The sequence below is a fragment of the Taudactylus pleione genome, unplaced genomic scaffold (genome assembly GCF_031769625.1).
Source record: "Taudactylus pleione unplaced genomic scaffold, aTauple2 ptg000451l, whole genome shotgun sequence".
Lineage (NCBI taxonomy): Eukaryota > Metazoa > Chordata > Amphibia > Anura > Myobatrachidae > Taudactylus > Taudactylus pleione.
In genome coordinates, this window is record NW_028284853.1 from 9,222,928 (window position 1) to 9,248,982 (window position 26,055).

Below are 26,055 nucleotides of genomic sequence, written 5' to 3' on the forward strand. Positions count from 1 at the left end.
TAAAAGGTTGGCATTAAATAGTGGACACTAGTATTCATTTGTAGTGGTAATTAGAATGTACTTTATTATATATTTACATATAATTTTTTTTTTAATTAAGATGCACTCTGTATCGCATATAGGGCCTGATTCAGAGACAGACGCTCTGAAAGAGCGCTCGCTAAGAATCAGGGTTTTTTTGTGTTTTTTTTTGGTGCGGCCTCCTGGCCGCTCGCATAGCTGTGGGTGACCACCCACAGCTATTGCGAGCGGCCAGGATGATGGTTGACAATCGCGACCATCGGGCTTGCGACGAGACCTTTGCGGTAGGGTCTCGTTGCCGCAAGCCCCAGAGAGCTTCCGGCTCTAATAGAGCCGAAAGCTCTCCCACTGATATCACTGGTGATGTCAGTGGGGCCGCCCACAAACGGCAGGCGTTCGCTTGGGAACGCCTCCGTTTGTGAAGCCAACCCCCCTGCCGCGCCTAGAAAACGGGGCGAGCTGTCGATGAACACCTTTTGTAGCGAGCCACGGAGCGAGTGCTTTTTGCGTTCGCTCCGGGGCTCGCGCGTGCGCACTGACACACCATCGACCCGCTTGCGAGCGGGTCTGAATCAGGCCCGTAGCCCATTAAAATGCTCTCTACATTGTATATAGTTTACTAGAATGCTCTTTATATTGTACAGTTCATAGGTCACTAGAATGGTTTCTGGATTGTGTAATGTTCAGATGGGGCTATGGTGTACTATATGTGCTGTACTGTACAACTACAATATATATTTTGTATTCAATAAAAGTGACATTTTATTGGGACGTTAACTAAACCATCCCTACATTCCGCTCATTGGCGAGAAGAGATGAAGAGGGTAAAAAAAACGGCGTTGTGGGTTGCAGAAGATGGGGTACAGTAAAGGAAGCTCTAATTGACAAGTTGAGGTAACATTTCCATTCTTCCTCTTTTATATAATAAGCCCCACAGTATGTACACGCTAAATACACAACTACTATGCCGTACATCGCTAAGCCACCATCTGACATTCTGCACCGTGGATCTGATATGAAGATAGAAGGAATAAGTGACTTATCCAAGTCTGACCGTGTGAAAAATAAGTCTGTGCTATGACGGGAAAGACTTGCGTTAATCTATGATGATAGCCTCTTCACTATCATGACTTCTGCAAGAGTCGCTGACTACTGAGGCCATAAGCAGTTAAAAAATGGTGCATAAATTCCTGAGGAGTCTGAGGGTAATGAAAAAAATAGAACCACACAGTGGTTGACTGACTTGGAAAAGCTGTGATATCGATACCACTGTAAGCATTAGCCTTTTGTGCTGAGTGGTGGGCTGTGTATTGCTATGGAGTGCTCTACTTGGCTCAGTGGGTAAGGCAGGCTTAAAATCCTTACAGACTAAAGCAAAATGATATCAAATAAATTTAGAGCTTTTTCAGGGTCCCTAAAACCGGACATTGTAGCTGAGTCTTCCCTACTCCTGTTAAGGACAGTCTTCAGAATCCTCTGACCAGGTCTTAGTGTTCAAGTGGGAAAGTTCATGTGTTGGAGTCCAGGTCTGAAATTCTTTTGACGTTATTGGAGATTTAGGTCTCACTGCTGAAGTCCCAGAAGTAGCCCACAAGTCCAGGGGACGACTCTTTGTTTGGCGTCATTTCAAAAACAGGCGGATTTTTGGGTCTCCAAGCAGCAACCTTCAGGAGAGATAAAAGCAGCAGTTACCGGGTGTTTTTGAATTACGCACTGATAGAGCCTATTTATGACTGGAAAGAATAGAAAAATATATTGACCTTCAAAATGTGCGCATAAGCAGCCTTAATTAGTATATCCAAATCCAATGGGTATCACCATGCCCATAAGACAACAGAGAGAGAACTGATTTTTGTATTAGGATACACAGGAAGAAGCTCTAATACATATTAAATAACAAGATTGTACAAAACCATAAAGAATACAATACGTCCCATTTCATGGAAAAGAGTGTTTGGTAAGTGTTGCTCTTTCCTTTCTCCTCTCCGATTCAACCGTGATTATGTTCAAGTGCATAGAATGAAAAGCATAAAAATTATACAATGGTTAACGCATTGGGTAGTTCCGGTCATGTGACCTTCTCTGAGGTGACGTGCTAATGTCACTTCCGGTCACAGGACTTTCCCGGAAGTTCGGGTGGAACGCTCGTGACCCGCATAACAGCATTAATCACAGTCGCGATTTATCTTCACCCCGATCGGGAGTGCTATTCCCGATAACCTCAGAAAGAAGCAGACACTTTCATTCAGTGAGTGTCCAGAAGTGGGTTTAGATTTAAAACATTTTGGTCCACCAGCAGAACGATTCTCTTATGGTTCAGGAGATTTATGAATGAGAGGCATAGGTCCCAAATGATTTACAAGTACTTTTCATCATTTGTATACAACAATATATGATGTCATTTCCTGGGAAGACGTGATTGGTTTGTTGTTCTGTTAAATACTGGCCTCTGGGCCTGATTCAGAGCCGGACGCTCTGACCAGGCCCAGGGCCGGCCTACCTAAAATTGGAGCGGCCTCTGAATCAGGGCCTGAATCAGGGCCGGCCTACCTAAAATTGGAGCGGCCTCCTGGCTGCTCGCATAGCTGTGGGTGACCACCCACAGCTTATGCGAGCAGCCAAAAAGATGGTCGCGATGATCAAGACCATCGCGACCATCGGGCTTGCGACGAGACCCTTGTGGTAGGGTCTCGTCTGCCACAAGCCCGGAGTGCTTTTGGCTCTATCAGAGCCAAAAACACTCCCACTGACATCACTAGTGATGTCAGTGGGGCCGGACCCAGACGGTAGGCGTTCCCACGGGAACGCCTCCGTCTGGGCAGCCACGCCCCCGGCACGCCCACCAAAGGGGGCGTGCTGTCACTCACCATCGACAGCACACCCCCTTTGGTGCGAGACCCCGAGCGACGGCTTCCCCGTCGCTCACCGGGTCTCGCGCATGCGCACGACGGAGGCGCCTCCATCGTGCGCGTGCGCATTTGGGTAACATCGACCCGCTTGCGAGCGTACAGCGCTCGTGAGCGGGTCTGAATGAGACCCACTGTGCACAGTCCTCACTTGTCTTGATAAAGGCTCTGAATGATCCCGAAACCAGTCGATCTGAGGTTCTGTAAAGATTTTTATCCTGCGTTTCTCCATGCTGACTTTCAGTTAATCCACCATCTACTATAATTATAAATGGTCCGGGTTCCTTTTTTTATTCAAGTTTTGCCTGCATGGTATTTTTTTATTAATTATGTTTTATATTTTTATTTGGAGATTTTGTATGTAAATAAATAATTTTTTTATCCATTCGGGAGTACATCCTGATTTTCTTTGTGGATTGATCTGCTTAAACCTATTTTTTGCCGATATGGAACCTAATTGGATATAAAGAAACCCAGATAGGAGGATATCTGCATCTGTTGCCGTGTGTGTGGTACGCTTACTTGTCTATATAGAAACCTTTATGCATTTTGCTCTATCACTGTAAAAGTTAATTTTGGTACGCCTGCTTTCTCATATACCTATTTGGATGAATGGTGTGTATGGTCAGAAAAAGGAAAATATACCTTTATATGTTTAACACCAAGGGGTCTATGTACTAAGTAGTGATAAGAGACAGAGGGAAAAGTGATAAGGTGCCAGCCAATCAGCTCCCAACTATAATTTTTCAAACACAGCCTGTGAGATGGCAGTTGGGAGCTGATTGGCTGGCACCTTATCACATTTCACTCTGTCTCCTAACACTGCTTAGTACATAGACCCCCAAGTGTTTTAGTGTGAGTCCGGTATGCCAGGATTATCATTTGAGACTAATTAAAGATCACTACTGAAGAATGATAGCTCCAGTTGACTAAATATATCTTACCAAACAATACCACCCATTGTATAATTTTTATGCTTTTCATTCTATGCACTTGAACATAATCACGGTTGAATCGGAGAGGAGAAAGGAAAGAGCAACACTTACCAAACACTCTTTTCCATGAAAGGGGACGTATTGTATTCTTTATTGTTTTGTTATATAATATGTATTAGCGCTTTTCCCTGTGTATCCTAATCTAAAAATCAGTTCTTTCTCTATTTATGACTGGACAAGATGCACACGGCGCTGCAAAGGCTATTGTGTGATAAAGTTTGTTCTAGAAGAATACATTTTTATTGTTACCTTATAATGCCACCAACTAACAGACCACCGACCATGGGTCCAACCCAGTATATCCAGTGAAAAGCCCAGTAATTTGCCACCACTGCTGGACCAAATGCTCTAGCAGGATTCATGCATGCTCCAGAAATGGCTCCTCTGTAATACAGAAACAGGGCACTGACCTAAAAGCTGAAGGAGGCCTTAGAGGAAAGGAGGCCTTAGAGGAAAGGAGGCCTTAGAGGAAAGGAGGCCTTAGAGGATAGGAGGCCTTAGAGGATAGGAGGCCTTAGAGGATAGGAGGCCTTAGAGGATAGGAGGCCTTAAAGGAAAGGAGGCCTGAGAGGAAAGGAGGTCTTAGTGAAAAGAATGCTCTAGAATAAAAAAGTCTTAACTGAAAAGGCATATGAGAGGAAAGGAGGTCTTAGAGTAAAGGAGGTCATAGTGGAAAGAAGGTTCTAGAATAAATAAGCTTTAAAGGAAAATACATCTGAGAGGATAGGTGGTCTTAGAGAAAAGGAGATCTTAGAAGAATGCTCTATTAGTGGCAAGAATGTCTTAGAGCAGAGGTTCCCAAACTAGGTCCTCAAGGCACTGTAATGGTCCAGGTTTTAAGGATATCCATAATCGAGCACAAGTGAATTAGTCATTTTGATTTAACCATCTGTATTCTGCTATGGATATCCTTAAAACCTGGACTGTTAGGGTTCTTTGAGGACCATGTTTGGGATCCACTGTCTTAGAGGAAAGGAGGTTTTAGAAGAAAGGAGGACTATAATTTATTTAATCTGTTTAATATTTCAAATGTATACATTGCTGGTTTTTGTATTAAATACTAGGTACTTTATTTCCTTTGCTCTATATTATATGATTTTATGTACTTGCCAACTATTGTATTTTCTATATACATTATATTGGTAATGGTGCGTTCTCTGTATTATCTTCATTTGCTCCTTTTTGAATAAAAAATAAGTTTAAAAAAAAAAGAAGAAAGGAGGACTTAGAGGAAAGTCTTAGAGCAGGGGTGGCCAACCTGCGGCTCTCGTGACGAATGCGGCTCCTTTGTTTCTAAAATTTGTCTCCCCCCCCCCCACTGGAACTGGGATCGCTGGTTTCTGAAGCGATCAGAGATTAAAGAAGTACGATCGCTTCAGAGGCCAGCGTTCCCAGTGATGCATTGTGCGGGTGACGTCACCCACGATGTCAGGAGCCTGCCCTGTGCACCTGCTGGATATAGTTAGATCTACTCAGAGCGAGGCAGCGTCAGCGGGAGCCAGAGCCAGCGTGGTCAGGTAAGTACTGGGCTGTTGGCACTGCTTAAGGGGCACTACATTAGGGGGCGCAAATACAGGGGGAACTGCTTAAGCAGCACTTCTTTTGGGGGCACAAAGACAGGTCACTGCTTAAGGGGCACTACTTTAGGGGGCACAAATACAGGGGGCACTGCTTAAGGGGCACAAATGCAGGGGGCACTGCTTAAGGGGCACTACTTTAGGGGGTGCAAATACAGGGGGAACTGCTTAAGCAGCACTTCTTTTGGGGGCACAAAGACAGGTCACTACTTAAGGGGCACTACTTTAGGGGTCACAAATACAGGGGGCACTGCTTAAGGGGCACAAATGCAGGGGGCACTACTTTAGGTGGCACAAATACAAGGGGCACAAATACTGGGGTGTGACGCAAGATCATGCTCCTGCGAATGTCTTACCAAAGGCGTGCGCACAAAAATGGGGTGTGGCCTTGTGGCAGCTAGGCCACGGCCCATTTTTGCACGCACTCATGTGATCGGCTCTTTAACTTGACCTCAGATATTTTTTGGCTCTTTGCCTCTGAATGGTTGGCCACCCCTGTCTTAGAGCAAAGGAGGTCATAGAGGAAAGGAGGTCTTAGAGGAAAGGAAGTCTTAGAGGAAAGGAGGTCTTACAGGAAAGGAGGTCTTAGAGGAAAGGAGGTCTTAGAGGAAAGGAGGTCATAGAGGAAAGGAGGTCTTAGAGGAATGGAGGTCTTAGAGGAAAGGAGGTCTTAGAGGAATGGAGGTCATAGAGGAAAGGAGGTCTTAGAGGAAAGGAGGTCGTAGAGGAAAGGAGGTCTTAGAGGAAAGGAGGTCATAGAGGAAAGGAGGTCTTAGAGGAAAGGAGGTCTTAGAGGAATGGAGGTCATAGAGGAAAGGAGGTCTTAGAGGAAAGGAGGTCGTAGAGGAAAGGAGGTCATAGAGGAAAGGAGGTCTTAGAGAAAAGGAGGTCTTAGAGGAATGGAGGTCATAGAGGAAAGGAGGTCTTAGAGGAAAGGAAGTCTTAGAGGAAAGGAGGTGTATTGAGAAGTAGAAACACATTTAAGTGTGAAGATAACTGGTCCATTTTCTGTACTGACTCTTAAGGGAAAGCTGACTAATGCTTATTGATTCTTGACAAAATGCATATATTTGAACCTTGCAATTCTACCAGAAAACAAAAATACTGTTTTAATCTTAAAGGTGCATACACACACAGTGATTTTTTTAACGATTATCGATAACAATATTGTTCAATCGTTGAAAAAATCGTTCACTTTTTGAGTTAAAACGATGAACGATTATCGTTCATGCGCATTCACGTTTGTAGTTCAGTCAGACTGACCAACTCAACGATTTTCATTAAGGGAATATGCAACAATTGTTTGTAGTTCAAAAAAATCGTTCATTACATTTACTAAATGAACGATTTTAGTAAACGATTTTCGTTCATTTTACCCTTGAAAAAATGTACGAAAATCGTTTACTAAAATCGTTCATTTACTAAATCGTTGTGTGTGTATGCAGCTTTAAGCTTTTGTTACCAACGATTTTATGAACGATTTTCTGTCAGATTATCTGTCAGATTTTTTAAAGTGTAATGAACGATTTTTTTGAACTACAAACGATTTTTGCATATTCCCTCCATGAAAATCATTCAGTTGGTCAGTCTGACTGAACTACAAACGTGAACGCGCATGAATGATAATCGTTCATCGTTTTAACTTAGAAAGTGAACGATTTTTTCAATGATTGAACGATAAACTATATCGCTAACGATAATCGTTCAAAAAATCATTGTGTGTGTATGCACCTTGAGGGTTGATGAGTCGCTGTCTATGGAGATCTATTCATTGTAGGCTAAACATTTACATAAGTGGAAAAGATAAAGGGGCCCATTTATCATTGAATATTTGAGGTATAATCCCCGAAAACACTTGTTTTTGGGGGTTTACCTCAAATATTAAGCATCCACCATATGTATTAAGGAGGGACTGCAGCAGGTATCTCCGATCCCTGCATTACCACTGGCAGCTGCATCCCCATAGGTTTCTATGGGGGCAGGGGCGTATCTACCAATTGGCCAGTATGGCACTCGCCAGGGGCGCCGGCCAAAGGGGGTCCGCCGTCTGGCAGTGCCACCAGCAGCCAATGGGTGGACTACCCCAGGGGCTTGAACTAGCCCCGCTAGTCCGCCGGGCCCCAAGTGTAGGGCAGACAGCAGTGAGAGCGGTCTGCCCTACACAGTTTACAAACACAAAGCTGCCAGCGGCGGCATGTGTGTTTATTTATAGCAGCCAGCCAATGAGAGTCAGACAGACTCTCATTGGCTGCTGCGTTCACGGAGGAAGCCGGCTGGAGCTCACTCATGAGCTCCGCCTTCCGGCTCCCACCTGCAGCGGGTGATGGGAGAGACGTCATGACGTCTCTCCCATCCCATAGTGCAGAGTGAGAGCGGGCCCAGAGGAGTGGATAGCGGCGGTCGTCGGCAGGAGCGGGGATCATGTAAGTTGCTTTTTTTTTTCTGGCACAGCACAGTGGGGGAGTGTGGCTACTAGGGGGCACTGTAAAGGGGGTGGCCGCTAATCGGGGCACATTATGGGGAGGGGGTGAATGCTATTGGGGGTACTGTATTGTGGGGTCCGCTACTGGGGGGCATGTTTTTTGGGGGGTGGCTGCTACTGGGGGCACATTATGGGGGGATTGATGGTACTGGGGGCACTGTATTGTGGGGGCCGCTACTGTGGGCACATTATGCGGGAATGGCCACTACTGGGGGCACTGTATAGGGGGGACTACTACTGGGGGCACTGTATTGTGGGGGCCGTTACTGTGGGCACATTATGCGGGGGATGGCCGCTACTGGGGGCACTGTATAGGGGGGACTACTACTGGGGGCACTGTATAGGGGGGACTACTACTGGGGGCACTGTATTGTGGGGGCTGTTACTGTGGGCACATTATGTGAGGGATGGCCACTACTGGGGGCACTGTATAGGGGGGACTACTATTGGGGGCATTGCATAAGGGGGACAACTACTGGGGGCACTGCATAGGGTGGACTACTACTATGGGCATAGAGGTGACTACTACTGGGGGCACTGCATAGGGTGGACTACTAGGGGCACTGCATAAGGGGGACAACTACTGGGGGCACTGCATAAGGGGGACAACTACTGGGGGCACTGCATAGGGTGGACTACTACTGGGGGCATTGCATAGGGGGGACTACTACTGGGGGGCACTTCCAGAACTTTTGTACCTTTCAAACTTTTTACATGTCTAACTTTAGTGTGTCTGACTTTTGTCTGTGTCAAACTTTTATCCTTGTCTAACTATTAACTGTCTAACATCTGGTGTCTATCTAGACATTGTCTAACCAATTACTGTCTACCTACTGTCCGGAACCCGAAAAGATGCATATGCACCACTCTGCAGACATTTAATGCACTGTCACTTTAACACTGCAAAGGCGGCCATTTTGCAGATTGAACCAATATTCAAGAGAAAGCAACCTCTCAATTCAGTTGGAATCAGGGACATCACTTATGGTTACCATACCTTCCAACCTTTGTCCAGGCAAAATGGTGACAAAATAAGCCCCATCCCTGAATCGCACAAGACACCATTTCACTCAGAATATGGCCTAATCACCCAACCCCTCCTCCTTTATGAAAAAGAGCCACTACCCCATAAGCCCCACACCTCTGTCATTTATGAAACACTGGGAGTATTGGTTCAACCCACAAAATGGCTGCCTCCGGTGTGTGTGTAGGCAAAAACCGGGGCACTGAAAATGTTAATTGTGACTGAGAAGATTTAGCTCATCTCCTTACCCTGCCAAGATGTCCACTGCCACTGTGAAGCCTATGCAGAAAGGAGCCAGTGGAGTAGTGGTCTGCTGGTTAATGGCCCCCATGCAGACAGCAAGCACCAAGAAGAATGTCATTATTATTTCAGCCCCAATAGCTCGCGGGACTTGAGCATCAGTGGTCACAGTTCCGAAAGAAGCTCCACCTGCCGTCACATAATCCTCCTGCAATGTCAAAGCCTGAAAACAGAAAGCACTGGGTAAGTACTCCAAGTTGTGTGCAATGATTGTATCAGAAAGCTGCATCTAGCGTCAAAGCTTGCAGTAGCACTAAACCGGCACTACACAGTGTCTTTCACCTGTGACATTGAGGCCAGCTAGTATTCCAGGCCTACCTGCAACAGAGCTACAGTAAGGGTTGCAGAGAAGGAAACAGAATAATGTTTAATGGAAGAAATAAGAGTTTATTTTGCAGGAGAGGGTGGGGGACACACATTGTAAATGTCCTTGTGCTGCCTCTCTTAACACTACAGGCAGTGCACAGGCCAGACTACAAAGACTGGACAGCCCCTGAGTGCCATGGCATTCTGGCCGTATCTTCCTTCCTTTCAGTGGCCCTGCTGGAGCTCATACCCCCTGACAACTGGACCAGGCTTTTGAATGCCTCTGGGAGTTACGCCAGTGCTTCTAGTACCAGGGTCTGATAGATACCTATAGAGCAGGGATGGGAAACCTCAGGCCCGGGGCCTTATACGGCACCTGGGCTCTATCATTTGGTCTGGCCCTCTTGAGTTTTTTTCTGCTAGCCTCATCTGGCTAGCAGGGTGTCTAGAATGGCACCCTGCAGCCAGAATCAATGCAGCAGTGCCGCCTGGAGTATCCTTAGGACCAGTAGCGGCTCCAGGCACGGGCAAGCCGGTCCGTCACCCGGAGCGCCACTGTATCCGGAGGGCGCAGGAAACGAGAAAATAAGTAAGCCCAGGGGGAGGGAGCAGAGGAGGGAAGGGGCGGCAACTCAATATGGCGCTGGGTGCAGCACAGCCTAGCGCCGGCCCTGCTTAGGACTCTTCAGACGGTCACATGCTGCCCTTTCAGCTCCCCGGAGCATCCTCAGGATGCTCCGGGCATTGCTGTAATCACCGGCGATTGAGGCCCCGTCCCCGTGTGATATCTCTAGGAGGGGGCGTGGCCTGCACCGGGCCTGCGAATAATATATATATATCAAAATGGCCCTCAGCAGTAAAAAGGTTCCCCACCCCTGCTATAGAGGTATTATTAATTTTCCATATTGACCTGCAGACCTATAGAATACAGCCTTTATGTGAGATAGCATTTCATGATTTGTAAGTGCATTAGGGCGGGGTCATATGAGCATATCCCCCTTCTGTCTCACTACATTGTGTTTTGTTTACTGTATCATGATAATCTCAATGTACATTGCTGCGTAATACAAGCGATTTATGATCTTTAGATTTAGCAGTGATGAGATTAATGACCACCTTAGTCACTAAGGGGCCCATTTATTAATGATCGCATTTTGCAATGCGATCAGGGCACGCAGTACAGCCCATGATCTCATTGCAAAATGCGATCATAGCGGCCTAATGTATGATCTGGCACATGCAGGGTGACGGGCTCCGAGAGCCCATTCCTGCGATGTGGCTGGAGGCTGCTGCGCATGCACAGTCCCGCGGACTGCACATGAGCGGCGCGCATTGCCGGCGGAGGGATCTGGGAGATCCCTCCGCTGGCTGACATGCGGTAAGTTCCCATAGCATTAGCCGCTGTAGCCTATCTTCAGATGGCGTTAGCAGCTGGTGCCAATACCGGGAATGCGATACATTTGGCAGCATCGCATCCCCCATAGAAACCTATGGGGGAGGCGGCTGCCAGCGGCAATGGAGGAATCGCAGCGCGGTCCCTCCTTCATACATCCGGGGGATACTTAGTATTTGAGGTAAACCCCCGAAAACACCTCAAATTCCCTTTGATAATTGGTCCTATTAGTAAAAGTAAAAAAATAAAGCATTTTTTGGGCAGAACCACTTCAAATATCGTAAATTATAAAGTAGAAAATTATCCTGGAGAAGGAGAACAAATCACTGCAGGGATTCTGTCAGCTGTGAATGACAAGTATTTGCCGCGCCGTACAGGGCGGTTTTATCATCCATTACAGGAGACTTTATAAGTATGATTGCAGAACTCACCCTTATAATCTACACTAAGAGATACATCATCCCTGGTATTACTCAATACTTTGTATTACTGCGGCTGACCTATCATCCAATGTTGATTTACTAAGTTCAACATGGGCAGGTTACCTTGGCCAATGCTGCACCGATCATGCCCCCGCACAGCTGGCAGACCCAGTAGGGCACTACTAGGATAATGTTCAGTCCTCCAATTATAACGGCACCAAGAGACACTGCAGGATTAAAGTGTCCACCGCTACAACGATAAAAACAGAATCATATTTACATTTTAGGTATTGTAGGGATGACACAGAGCAAACCTGTGTCTGTAGCAGAAGTTTATTCTACATAAAAGTTAAATTTGGAAAATTCAAAAATTTTATATTAGGTTAAAGGGATCAATCCAATTAGTGTGCGAATTGCGAGTTGCGAGTTTGCTTCATGAAACTCACAGACTTCACGCGAATGCGAGCATCCAAGAATTCTCCAATCCAATTAAAAATGCCTATTCGCTGTACTCTCCTGGGGTTTGCAAATCGACTGCCAAATGATGGATGAGAGAAGTGTACGAAAAAGTGGAGACCATCCTGGACCCCCCAAATTGATAATTTTTTTTTTAGCAGTAACGGCTGTTTGCAGACATAAGGAAAGTACTGTAGGTTTTAAAATGGTGTCAAATGGCTGATTTGTACTTTAAAAAAAATGATTAAAAGCAAACATTTTTTGTTTGATCTCAAACTAATTAAATGAAAATGAAGAAAATAAAAAGGTGATTTTGGGATACTTTGAGGGCACAAATTTTAATTTTATTAAAAATAAATATTCCAGAAAAAGCAATTATTTTTCAATTAAAAATACTGTAATTATATTTGGGGTGCCTAAACTAATGAAAAAGTTGATTTTGGGGTAATTTGATTTTAACCTTCAAATAAAGATTTCTCTACCATCTATGTCCTCAGAAGGGTGCGAATGTAAAAATGTGAGTTTACGCAGAATGGTTCAGTGCGAGTTGCTAATTGAATTGCAAAATGAATTCGCAATGCGAATTCTGAGAGAAAACAGCAACTCGCACCTCACAACTAGCACCTAATTGGATTGACCCCTTTGATTGCCAGTGCATTAATAATAATAATAATAACAATAATAATAATGATAATAATAACAATCATAATAATGATAATAATAACAATAATAATAATGATAACAATAATAATAATAATAACAACAATAATAATGATAATAAAAATGACTGATTTGTGCAACAAACTTGTTTCCACCCTCTGTTTGAATGGTGATAGTTACCTATGTACTGTACATTAGCCGTCTCCAGTTTCTGCCAGCCTATGTATTACTTTGGTGGAGCGGCATGTAGTATTATTAGGTAGCTGTGTACACATTTTTTTCTTCTTAGAGGGTAATTCTATTTGATGCGAATGGCCTTGCATGTCATTTTCCCATATGAAATTTTATTTTTAAGACCTGTGCTTTTGATCATTATGAAAATATGGCTTAATTCACTTATATTTGTTACCACCTGCTATGCTGTAAAATGTCTTCTTTCAGTTCTGGAAATGACATAATTGGAGTAAATTGCATTGCAATGAGTGTGCCTGGTATTGGCGATGGACAGACCACGTACCCTCCTTGTATACCTCTACAGCTCTGTCAGGTTTAACCTAGTTTATTTTTTTTGCAGGTGCAAAGTAACTGACTAGATACAATATTGATTTAATGGAAAGGTAATATTGTTGCTTCTTATCTCTAAGAGGACACACAGCCATAACAATTTGCTTTTCTGCCCTGAAAGGCTTGTTTATGGTTACAGCAGATGTAATAACCTGTCCTGTGCATACAGCCACACCCAATCACATAGGACATCAGCTATATGTATAAAGGAGTTACTGCTTATTATATTCTGCCTGTGATGTTCCCTAAATGTCTTGGCTAAATACTCCCATTCACTAAATACATGGTACTATTACAGTTCAATCCAGGACTAAACATGATTCTGAATGATCATTGCATAACTGAAGTATCCTCCCTTCCTTTGAGACTGCGCCCCAATAAATGACATGTATTGTTTTTAATAAGCGCGCTAAAGAAAGAGACTGCCATTATCTATTGCATATATATATATATACACTATGGCCCTGATTCAGAGCCGGACGCAAGTGGCTGCTCGTTCGCTCCGAGCGATGTTTGCCCAACTGCGCATGCGTACGGATCGTTATACGCATACGCGAACCACTCAGTGCGGCCGAAATTCATGTGCTCGCAAAATAGCGAATGCCTGATAATTTGAGTGACAGAAAGAGGCGTATGTGGGTGGTAACAGGGGAAGGTGCTTGAAAGCGGGGAGTGGAGATCCGATCGCAGGCGTGCTTAAAGGTCAAAACGTTTTATGGGTGTGCATATTTAAAACAGCAGCGTCATTGACCACCTCACTGGGTTCTTTTATAGCCAGAGCTGCTCGCAAAATTGTGGTAGCAAAAACCAACCACAAGAATAGCGAGCAGTTCATACCCTGGTCGATGTACTCGATTAATCTAATAAATAGCGGACATGACGTAGGATGCGAGCGGCCAGGGGGCGTATTTTTCCAAAAAACGAACGCAAGTTTTGTTCGCTCGTTCAGACCTAGAGGCGTGAACAGACCGCAAACAGCGAACGGTTCATTTGAATAGCCACCCCTTGTTTTAGAACGAACGACCGCAAATAGCGAGTGGCTCTGAATGAGGGCCTATGTCCAATCAGGACAGAATCCAGCACACCATTCATAGTAATAAGTTCCGTTTATATATCACCAACAGGTGAAAACAAGCCATGATAAATTTTCCCTGAGGAAGGTAACCCGAAACTGCTGTTGGAACCAGCCGGGTTCAGAGCATGGCTACCCGGGTCTTTTGCAGACTGTTGAAATTGAAAATATGCTAAGTATGGCAAATTTATCATGGCTTGTTTTACCCCGTTGGTGATATATAAACGGAACTTTTTACTATGAATGGTGTGCTAGATTCTTTCCTGATTGGACATAGTGTTGCATAAGAAATTATTCTGGCACCTACAAAGCAATATTGGAGTTTTGTGTGCGACCTATCAGTCTATATATATATATATATATATACATACAGTGCATCCGGGAAGTGTTCACAGCGCTTCACTTTTTCCACATTTTGTTATGTTACAGCCTTATTCCAAACTGGAATAAATTCATTTGTGTCCTCAAAATTCTATACACAAAACCCCATAATGACAACGTGCAAAAAGTTTGAGATTTTTGCGAATTTAATATAAAAAAACCCCTAAGAAATCACATGTACATAAGTATTCACGGCCTTTGCCATAAAGCTCAAAATTGAGCTCAGGTGCATCCTGTTTCCACTGATCATCCTTGAGATGTTCCTGCAGCTTAATTGGAGTCCACCTGTGGTAAATTCAGTTGATTGGACATGATTTTGAAAGGCATACACCTGTCTATGTAAGGTCCCACACTTGACAATGCATATCAGTGCACAAACCAAGCATGAAGTCCAAGGAATTGTCTGTAGACCTCCAAGACAGGATTGTCTCGAGGCACAAATCTAGGGAAGTTCACAGAAAAATATCTGCTGCTTTGAAGGTCCCAATGAGCACAGTGGCCTCCATCATCCGTAAATGGAAGAAGTTCGGAACCACCAGGACTCTTCCTAGAGTTGGCCGGACGTCTAAACTGAGCATTCCTCTGTGGAGAGAGGAGAACCTTCCAGAAGGACAACCATCTCTGCAGCAATCCACCAATCAGGCCTGTATGGTAGAGTAGCCAGACGGAAGCCACTCCTTAGTAAAAAGCACATGGCAGTCTGCCTGGAGTTTGCCAAAATGCACCTGAAGGACTTAGACCATGAGAAACAAAATTCTCTGGTCTGATGAGATAAAGATTGAACTCTTTGGCATGAATGCCAGGCGTTATGTTTGGAGGAAACCAGGTACCGCTCATCACCAGGCCAATACCATCCCTATAGTGAAGCATGGTGGTGGCAGCATCATGCTGTGGGGATGTTTTTCAGCGGCAGGAACTGGCAGACTAGTCAGGATAGAGGGAAAGATGAATGCAGCAATGTACAGAAACATCCTGGATGAAAACCTGCTCCATAGCGCTCTTGACCTCAGACTGGGGCGACGGTTTAACTTTCAGCAGGACAACAACCCTAAGCACACAGCTAAGATATCAAAGGAGTGGCTTCAGGACAACTCTGTGAATGTTCTTGAGTGGCCCAGCCAGAGCCCAGACTTGAATCTGATTGAACATCTCTGGAGAGATCTGAAAATGGCTGTGCACCGACGCTTCCCATCCAACCTGATGGAGCTTGAGAGGTGCTGCAAAGAGGAATGGGCGAAACTGCCCAAAGATAGGTGTGCCAAGCTCGTGGCATCATATTCAAAAAGACTTGAGGCTGTAATTGCTGCCAAAGGTGCATCAACAAAGTATTGAGCAAAGGTTGTGAATACTTATGTACATGTGATTTCTTAGTTGTTTTTTTTTAATGAAATTTGCAAAAATCTCAAAAAAAGTTTTTACATGTTGTCATTATGAGGTAGTGTGGTCCAAACTGGAAGCATGAATCAGACTGGCAGCTTGGTGGCGTTATTTATTTTCACTGTGAACATGTGAAACTGACCATATATTTTTTTATGAGGCTATGGACTTGGCTCAAGGAGAAGAAACAGATTTTGTTAATGGTTACATTTAGATACGGAAATGTTTTTGGCAACTCTAACGCAGCTACACTTTGCCAAATGACATCTTTAAGCGTATGTGGACAGTGGTGTTTTGTACTAAGCTGGTGAGTGCTGCACCCAAAATCCAGTCACAGAGAAAGACATTAGACATCTTTACCTGATTCCGCCCAGGATGGCAATAGTCAGCCCAAGTCCAAGACCATGTGCCAGGGCTGGCTGTAGTCTACCAGTTCCTGGTGTGTTTTCAATGACGGAAAGGCAGCCCACAAACACGAAGAGCGACGTTCCCAAAAGCTCTGCCAAGCATGGCTGGACATACTGCTGAAACCAGTGAGGCTTTTGCTCCTTTTTAAATTGCTCTACTTCTTCAATGTCTTTGAAGGTCATCTGCCCCATTTCGGTGTCCATCTTGTCTGCGACTGACAAAAAGAAAGGAAACAATCTACTGTCGTTACAAGTGTATATAGAATGTTATATATCACTTATATAGACGTCAACTATGGTTCTTGTAGACTAGATCCGTTTTGCATTTGAAGACACCATAAACTTTATTGACATAATACAAATATTGCCATTCCCTGACACAAAGTATCATTTTCCAGACATAGCTTCCTCTCTGCAGGCAAAAATTCTCATGGTCATCCTAGCTAAAGACAGGTCCATCTAAGGCAGTGGTTCCCAAACTTTTTTAAATCACGGCGCCCTAGTGCATCGGCATTGTTTTCACGGCACCCCTAAGCCAAAAGTTTGTTATTTTTGATAGAATCAGAAAAAAATGTAGTGAAGTAGTACAGTGAAGTAAATTGTGCTCCCCTGTCATCCTTAGGTTTGGTCATATAGTGGTGGACAGGTTTGTGCTTGTGCACATATTTAAATTACATTGACCATAAAAAAATGTATTTGGTGCCGGACCACCAGCCTGAGGCACCACAGCAGGTGTCCCGAGGCACCCCAAGTTGGGGAACCACTGATCTAAGGTATGATCCTCAGGCCGTGTTACAGTTTTCACATTAGATCTATCCTGTTTCTATAGGATTAGCTAACACACAGGTTCTCAAACTCGGTCCTCAGGACCCCAAACAGTACATGTTTTGCAGGTCTCCTCACATAATCGCAAGTGAAATGATTCGCTCCACCTGAGGATCTTTTAAAATGTGTCAGTGAGTAATGAATACACCTGTGCACCTGCTGGGTGACATGCAAAACGTGCCCTGTGAGGGGTCCTGAGGACCGAGTTTGAGAACCACTGAGTTAAGATATTACCACTCCCTGTGTATAAGCATTTCCAAACCAGTACAGTACCCTGACCCCTCCCTCCCCATCATCAGCAGATGTAACGCCATGATGTCACAGAAAAGGGATCTAGCTTGTGGGGAAAGGGGACGTCGGAGGCCTCTCCCCACAAGCCAGAGACAGGTGTCACTGGGCAGCGATGGAGTCAGAGTGCCTTCAGCCTTCCGCTCTGCGCATGACCCTGACATAAACTATTTATCCTTTCTGAAATTTTACAAATATCTTACGTTAGTTAGGGAACGTCATAGAATATACTCAGTCGTCTTAAATTCATCTTATTAACTTTTTTTTTAGCATAAACAAATCTTACAGACCTGAGAAGAATTAAGCAGATCTTTGAGCTGCTCCTGATGGACAATATGCAAATAAGCCACCAAAGGAGAGTAAAGTTCTAATGAGATAAATGTAGATGGCAGCCCTTAGAGTTAATGCTTTACCCATTGTTTTTTAGCTCATGATACAGGCTAGTGATAAGCCTCTTTCACCCTTATTAGAGTTCTCCAGTGCGTTGGAGTTACAAAGCTGATATAGGCTGTCCGTAGGTGGAATGTCTGTGCGGGATGTGCATGCCTACAATCTAGCGCAGTGATTCCCAACCTCGGTCCCCAAGGCACACTAACAGTCCTGGTTTTAGTGATATCCATGATTGTGCACAGATGGTTAAATCAAAATAACTGAGGTACTAATTAAGGCTCTCATTCAGACCCGGACGCAATTAGCGCTCGCTCGTCCTGAAAATAGGGGTGGCTATTCAAATGAACCATTCGCTGTTTGCGGTCTGTTCACGCCTCTAGGTCTGAACGAGCGTACAAAACTTGCGGTCGTTTTTTGGGAAACTACGCCCCCTGGCCGCTCGCATCCTACGTCATGTCCGCTATTTATTAGATTAATCGAGTACATCGAACAGGGTATGAACTGCTCGCTATTCTTGTGGTTGGTTTTTGCTACCACAATTTTGCGAGCAGTTCTGGCTATAAAATAACCCAGTGACGTGGTCAATGACGCTGCTGTTTTAATTATGCACACCCATAAAACGCCCGTTTTGACCTTTAAGCACGCCTGCGATCGGATCTCCACTCCCCGTTTTCAAGCACCGTCCCCTGTTACCACCCACATACGCCTCATTCTGTCACTCAAATTAGCAGGCATTCGCTATTTTGCGAGCACATGAATTTTGACCGCACTGACTGGTTCGCGCATGCGTATTACGATCCGTACGCATGCGCAGTTGGCCAAACATCGCTCGGAGCGAACGAGCTGCCGCTTACGAGTGGCTCTGAATCAGGCCCTAAGTGACTTGTGCTCAAGTATGGCTATCCTTAAAACCTGGACTGTTAGTGTGCCTTAAGAACCGTGGTTGGGAACCCCTGATCTAGCGGGTAAAGCATTAACTGAAGGGCTTTCATGTCTATAGCTGCATACACACACAACGATTTTGTTACCAACGATTTTATGAACAATTTTCTGTCAGGTTATCTGTCAGATTTTTTAAAGTGTAATGAACGATTTTTTGAACTACAAACGATCTTTGTAAAGTTGGGTACACACGTAAAGATTTTCTGTCCCACCATCCAACTAGTTGATTGGCTGGAATGAAAATCTGGTAAGGTATGAAAGCAAATGACAATCAGCAATTTGCTCCCAAACGCCAGAAAATGGACAAAAACTGTTGTTTGAACAAATTGTTTAGATCAAACATTTAATAAATTTGTCTGACCGACCATTTTCATCTGTTTTCTGGCATCTAGGAGCAAATTGCTGATCATCAGTTACTCCCATACGTTACCAGATTTTCATTCCAACCAATCAACTAGTTGGATGGCTGGACAGAAAATCTTTACGTGTGTATGCAGCTTAACTTTCCTTAATGAAAATCGTCCAGTTGGTCAGTCAGAATGAACTACAAATGGGAACGCGCATGAACGATAATCATTCATCGTTATAACTCAGAAACTGAACGATTTTTTCAACGATTGAATGTTAACGTCGTCGTTATAGTTAAATCGTTCAAAAACTTGTTACGTGTGTATGTACCTTATGGCTTTTCCTAGAGGTCTGTATTCCTGAACAGGTGTGATTTATTAACAGTAACAAAGAAATCTCACCTCCTTCAATAATCTAGTGATAATCCAGTATTATCCAGTTTTATGTCTACTGCCAAGCACAACACCATAGTTCAAAGATTAATATATTTGTCTTTTGGCCTCTTATGACTCCAAGATCCCCTTATCTACTTTTACTTTTCCTGGTCCCCTTTTTTTTATTCAGCTTGTAACTCAAACACTTCCCTGGGCAATTTATATCCATGTAAGTGACTGGGGAGACTCCAGCTTCTCAATCCTCCGCACACCGGATAGTTGGTGCAAATATTACCAAAGTTTTAGGAATCCACATACAGTAAAATACTTTGTACTGTTTACTAGTTATACCTTCTGTCATGGAACAATAAGGGTATCTGGATCAGCTATGCACTCTGCATCTATTTGTTCTCTATGTACCTGAGTCTATAGCCTTCGCTTCCAACATAAATGTCACATATTTTTCTTATTTCAGTCATCACTTTCTAAAATGCTCTCTCTACCTCCAAACCCACTGGCTGTGCCGGGATTCTGTTAGAAGCCGACTAAGGAAGCATATAATCCACCAACAGCCTCACCCAATTACATGCTGAACTTCGTAAGATCACTCTATTATCTATACACAGACAGCTACACAGCACCACTGCTCTTATTCTGTGTGTTTAGCACAATTCTCAGTATCTGTCATGTTGCTATATGCATGGGCAGTACCATATCTTGGATTCTGGGTGTTTAGCACCATTCTTAGTATCTGTTATACAACTCTATGCGTGGACAGCTACACATTAAAGCTTCTCCTATACTGGGTGTTTTGCACAATTCTCAGTATTTGTTATATTACTGTATGTATGAACAGCTACATAGTACAATTTCTGTTAATCTGTATGTTTAGCACAATTTTCACTTTTATTTTCCTCTCTTCGTAGACAGGTACACAGTACCACTTCTCTTATGCTGTGTTTAGTACAAATACCAGTATCTGTTATTTTCCTCTATGCATAGACAGGTACACAGTACCACTTCTCTTATGCTGTGTTTAGTACAAATACCAGTATCTGTTATTTTCCTCTATGCATAGACAGGTACACAGTACCACTTCTCTTATGCTGTGTTTAGTACAAATATCAGTATCTGTTATTTTCCACTATGCATAGACAGGTACACAGTACCACTTCTCTTATGCTGTGTTTAGTACAAATATCAGTATCTGTTATTTTCCTCTATGCATAGACAGGTACACAGTACCACTTCTCTTATGCTGTGTTTAGTACAAATATCAGTATCTGTTATTTTCCTCTATGCATAGACAGGTACACAGTACCACTTCTCTTATGCTGTGTTTAGTACAAATATCAATATCTGTTATTTTCCTCTATGCATAGACAGGTACACAGTACCACTTCTCTTATGCTGTGTTTAGTACAAATATCAATATCTGTTATTTTCCTCTATGCATAGACAGCTACACAGTACCACTTCTCTTATGCTGTGTTTAGTACAAATATCAATATCTGAGCGCACTTTTTTTCTTTATTTTCATGGACAGATACAGTACCACTATTCTTATGCTTAGCACAATTCTCAGTATCTGTTATTTTGTTCTATGCATGGACAGATACACAGTACCACTATTCTTATGCTTAGCACAATTTTCAGTATCTGTTATTTTGTTCTATGCACTGACAGATACACAGTATCACTTCTCTTATTCTGTATGCTTAGCACAATTCTCAGTATGTTATTTTGTTCTGTGCACACAGTTCTCAGTATCTGTTATTTTTTACATGCACGGACAGATACACAGTACCACTTCTCTAATGCTGTATTCTTAGCACAATTCTCAGTATCTGTTATTTTGTTCTATGCATGGACAGATACACAGTATCACTTCTCTTATTCTGTATGCTTAGCACAATTCTCAGTATGTTATTTTGTTCTATGCACTGACAGATACAAAGTATCACTTCTCTTATTCTGTATGCTTAGCACAATTCTCAGTATGTTATTTTGTTCTGTGCACAGACAGATACACAGTATCACTTCTCTTATTCTGTATGCTTAGCACAATTCTCAGTATGTTATTTTGTTCTGTGCACAGACAGATACACAGTACCACTTCTCTAATGCTGTATGCTTAGCACAATTCTCAGTATGTTATTTTGTTCTATGCACTGACAGATACACAGTATCACTTCTCTTATTCTGTATGCTTAGCACAATTCTCAGTATGTTATTTTGTTCTGTGCACAGACAGATACACAGTATCACTTCTCTTATTCTGTATGCTTAGCACAATTCTCAGTATGTTATTTTGTTCTGTGCACAGACAGATACACAGTATCACTTCTCTTATTCTGTATGCTTAGCACAATTCTCAGTATGTTATTTTGTTCTGTGCACAGACAGATACACAGTACCACTTCTCTTGTGCTGCGTGTTTAGCACAATTCTCAGTATCTGTTATATTGCCCTATGCATGGAGGATGCCTACATACTGCAGCTTCTGCTATTCTGTTATGGCACTTTTCATAGTCTGTATAATTAGCACGAGTCTCAGTGTCCGTCATTTTACACTATGCTTGCTTATACTAAATGGGTAATGTAATGGTAGTGCCATTAGTGCAAGTTTGCCAGCTCAACTCTATGGGGCCCAAAGGAAAACTTGCAATGCAGGTGGATGCGATGTGCCGATCCGGAACGCCATATCACGTCCATGCTGCCGTGTTGAATTCCCCCCAAGAGCTGGTTGCATATCTCAGTAGCTGTTCTTACCATGTAAAATGCCCTTGCTGTGCAGCATAACAATATCTTATTCTGTATTTATAGGACCATCATAGCATCTTTCTCTTGCATAGTAAGTGCAATCACCCTAGCCTGCTTTATTCTTCTGTATACAAGTAAAAAATGACACCAGGACTAATGCTGGGTACACACGGGACGACCTGTTCAGCGAACGATATCGCCGAACGATCTCCCTTGAAATTCCTGGTGTGCTGGATGAACGATATAGTTCATCCACACACCAAAGATTTCACCAACGATCGTTCTCCCATATAGAAAATTAACGATATCGTCCAGATTGGCCTGCATGCATGCCCGATGGACGATTTCGTTATCGGCCAGCTGGAGCGCACATCGTTGGTCGTTCATTGCATACAAACGGAACGATATGAACGATATATCGTTGAACGATATCGTAATCGTTCATACAGTAACGATATATTGTTCCATGTGTATGCACCTTTAGAGATTCAATATCATTGGGGTGGCTGGGGCTTGGGGAGTTTAGTGCAATGTTCCAACTATAGACAAAGTGTCTATGGAAATTGTGGGAAAATATGTTGTTGTTTTTTGTTCATAAGACAACTTATGACTTTGTATCGGGGGTAATTTAATAAAGTACAATAGCTACATCTGGACCTTTAATACTGAATAATCCCCCTGTACTCTCTCCCCACCTGTAATATAGGGATGTGTGTAATTATCTATATTACTTGAAGTCACATCTCTTAGGCTCTGCCATACTCTCCAAATAGCCACAATTTTCTCCATCCATTTAGTCACTCATTTCTAATCACAATTACCAATGAAGACATGAAAAGCACAAAGCTCTCCATTATGTACTGTACAGTATAGAATGTGTTTTATTCTTCCTATCTTTGGGTTGGAGGGAGGTCTTGGGGGGGGGGTCTTAGGATGTCTATAATAAAGCACTTATATCAACTACTCTTATACAAGGGTAGCAAAGCTACATTAACAGGGACTATCATTATGTATATAGATCTGGAGGTGACCGTACACGTCATTGGCTTACAGTACTAGCTTGTTCCTCACTTGGATGTTTGAATCATTTAAGGAATTACTGAAACATTTGGCTTTTACTACAGAAATGTGCATTTTGCTCTGAGCTATTATACAGCAAAAATTGACTAAAAATAAATAAAAAGCAGTGTTCAACTCTTGCATACCACCCACCCCTCACCCTCCTAGCATCCCCCTTCCCCACATAAACACTGCTGATAATATTTCCGTGCCCATGCCCAGCACACTTATTAAGACATGAACATATTTTTACTGACAAACATATTTTTACACCAAAACCAGCGGTGGGAGGTGGTGCACCTTAGTAGTGGAAGCTGGACCACTGTATTTCTACTAACAAAATTTACTGACAGTTGGCAACTATATGATAGACTATACATCAACCATGGTCTATTAAAATATGTAAGGCAACATGTGCAATAAGGTAAGGCATACTGTATAATGAATAAAACTATCAACAGCTTTAAAGCATCCTATGGCTACTTATCACCGAGCATACATTACAGTTATCACTTAGCATCTGTGACTGCAGTCCTACCCTTCCAAGGATGGAAAGAAAACTATTTTTTAAGGAAGAGTTGCTTTTGTCAAGTGTAAATAAAGCAACTATTTTGCTCCTATAAATGACATAAATCTGTTAGAAAATATATATTAGCATTTTCCATAATCAGCTTAGAGAGCCGGAGAGTAGTGTTAGGGACGAGTTTTATTACTCACCTTTGTCCATATCAACCTATGCAGACAAGAGCTTCACCTCCAATAAGTGCCTCCAATGGGAGCAGGAGAGGGAGACTGACTCAAGACATCCCCACAAGGACTTTACATTCTTTAAAAAAAATGTAATACAAATGAAATTGCTCTGCCTTAACCAATCACTTCACTGCAATGTGTTCTTATCTCAATAATTCTGGAGTCAATAATCTTTGGCTGCCAAGAAATCCGTTCTAGTGCCCTCCCTCTTGTATTATACTGAGTACAATTATTCCAAGCAGCGGAACTGTGAGTTGTTTGTCAGTTCAATATTATCAAGGGTGTGCAGACTTTGTCTCATGGTATGACAGAAGATCAGGACATCTATTATTTTTTAATATGTACGAAGCTTAGAAAGAGATAAAGCATTTTTTTTACGCAAGAGTTCCAGAATATTGATACCCCTGGCAAAGACATTTAATGTAGTGACCTATATAGTGAGAATGCTATGCACATATTATAAAGATGACGGATAAGAATGTACAGTGGTTCTCGGGGTATATATGGTGTTATATTTACAACCGTGATTGTAAATATATGTTCGTACGCATTTAAAAGAGGGGAGAGAGATGAGCTACTATGGCTGACGGAGCCCGAACCTGCCCTTTTATAGGTACTGACCCCCCTCGTGATCAGATTGAGCCAATCGCCGCTGCTTCATTGTAAAGAGGGTTGACGTTAGAGATAGCTTGTCCACACCTGGTTATATGTAATATGCACAATACCATCCAACTCAGGGCCGGATTGATGGCCAAATGGGCCTGGAGCTGAAAATGACCAAGGGCCTATTATGAGAAGCAGAGGAGGCATGACCAGTGCCATGTGGGCGTGTACCCCCTTATACTCTCTGCTCCAAAGTCTCCCTAATTATGTAAAGGAAAAAAAATCCATCATTTTGTGAGGTAAATAGAAATACAATTTTACTACTTGTGATTTATGGCTGACCGTATGGAGCGCAGATGGCCAGTCAACATTATGTTGTCATGACAATGGGCCTATTTTTATGTGGAGGCCTGGAGCTGGAGCTCCATCCACCCCATTGTTAATCTGGCCCTGATCCAACTAAATGCAGCAGCAGGCGTCTGTAGGAATAGACACCTCTGGCATGCAATTGTGATCCGAGTGCAGCTTCTGTAGACGCAACCTCGGATGATCGCAATGGTTGCAGCTTTGGCCAGGCTGCGTAAGATGAGACTTACTCAGCCTGGCTGACGGAACCGGACAGCTGTATCCAGGAAGTCAGGGTCCGACGGCGCAGACCCTAGATTCCGATCACCACTCCCCCAAATGCAGCAGCATGTCAATCATGCTTCAGCTAAGGGGGGTCCTCGAGGGAGCATGCAGAACCCGTTCTGCACAAGCACAGAATGGGGCTTGCGTCTGCGCAGACCCAGAACCATCTAAAATGTTTGCAAACCACTCTTTTTTTAAATGTTTTAGAAGTGGAGATGTTGCCCATAGCAACCAATGAGATTCTAGTTATCATTTATCTAACACCTTCTAGAAGATAATAGCTAGAATCTGAAGTCCACTTCTAAAAACCCGTACTTTAGTGAATTTACCCCTAAGAATCATTGGCTAAGTACTAAGACCTGTTCACCCATATGCAGAGTGAAAAATGCACCAAGAAGGTTTCAGAAAAGTTCAGGTAACCCTGAAATGATCATCTGCCATCTCTTACCACAATCTATAGCCAGTAAGTCAAGATAAAACTTTAAATAAACTTGATCTACGTGGGAGGTCAGAAGGAACAATCTATTGTTCTGAAAAAGAACATGGAGTTCATGTAGGTTTATTAGAGATCAACTGTGCGTACAGTCCATGAGGACTCCAGGTACAACCTGCTCTGGAGAGACAATGGAAAGGTGAAGTCATTTGGCCGCAGAGACAGATATAAATTTTGCTGTGTTTCCAAAGCTGACTTTGAATAGAAGAACCTCACCCTTGCCACATGGCGCAGTGATGGGGGCATT

At 43.2% G+C, this 26,055-nt stretch overlaps 1 protein-coding gene across 1 annotated transcript; it reads right to left on the minus strand.

The window, feature by feature from the left end:
• Positions 1-1,642: 1,642 nt before the first annotated feature.
• Positions 1,643-24,085, minus strand: AQP8 (aquaporin 8). The gene is made up of 6 exons (XM_088448108.1): positions 24,050-24,085; positions 16,297-16,558; positions 11,550-11,676; positions 9,254-9,468; positions 4,172-4,306; positions 1,643-1,685 (listed from the first exon to the last, which is right to left on the minus strand). The coding sequence occupies exons 1-6, from the start codon at positions 24,057-24,059 to the stop codon at positions 1,643-1,645; spliced, it is 792 nt and encodes a 263-aa protein (XP_088304234.1). The 5' UTR covers positions 24,060-24,085.
• Positions 24,086-26,055: the final 1,970 nt, after the last annotated feature.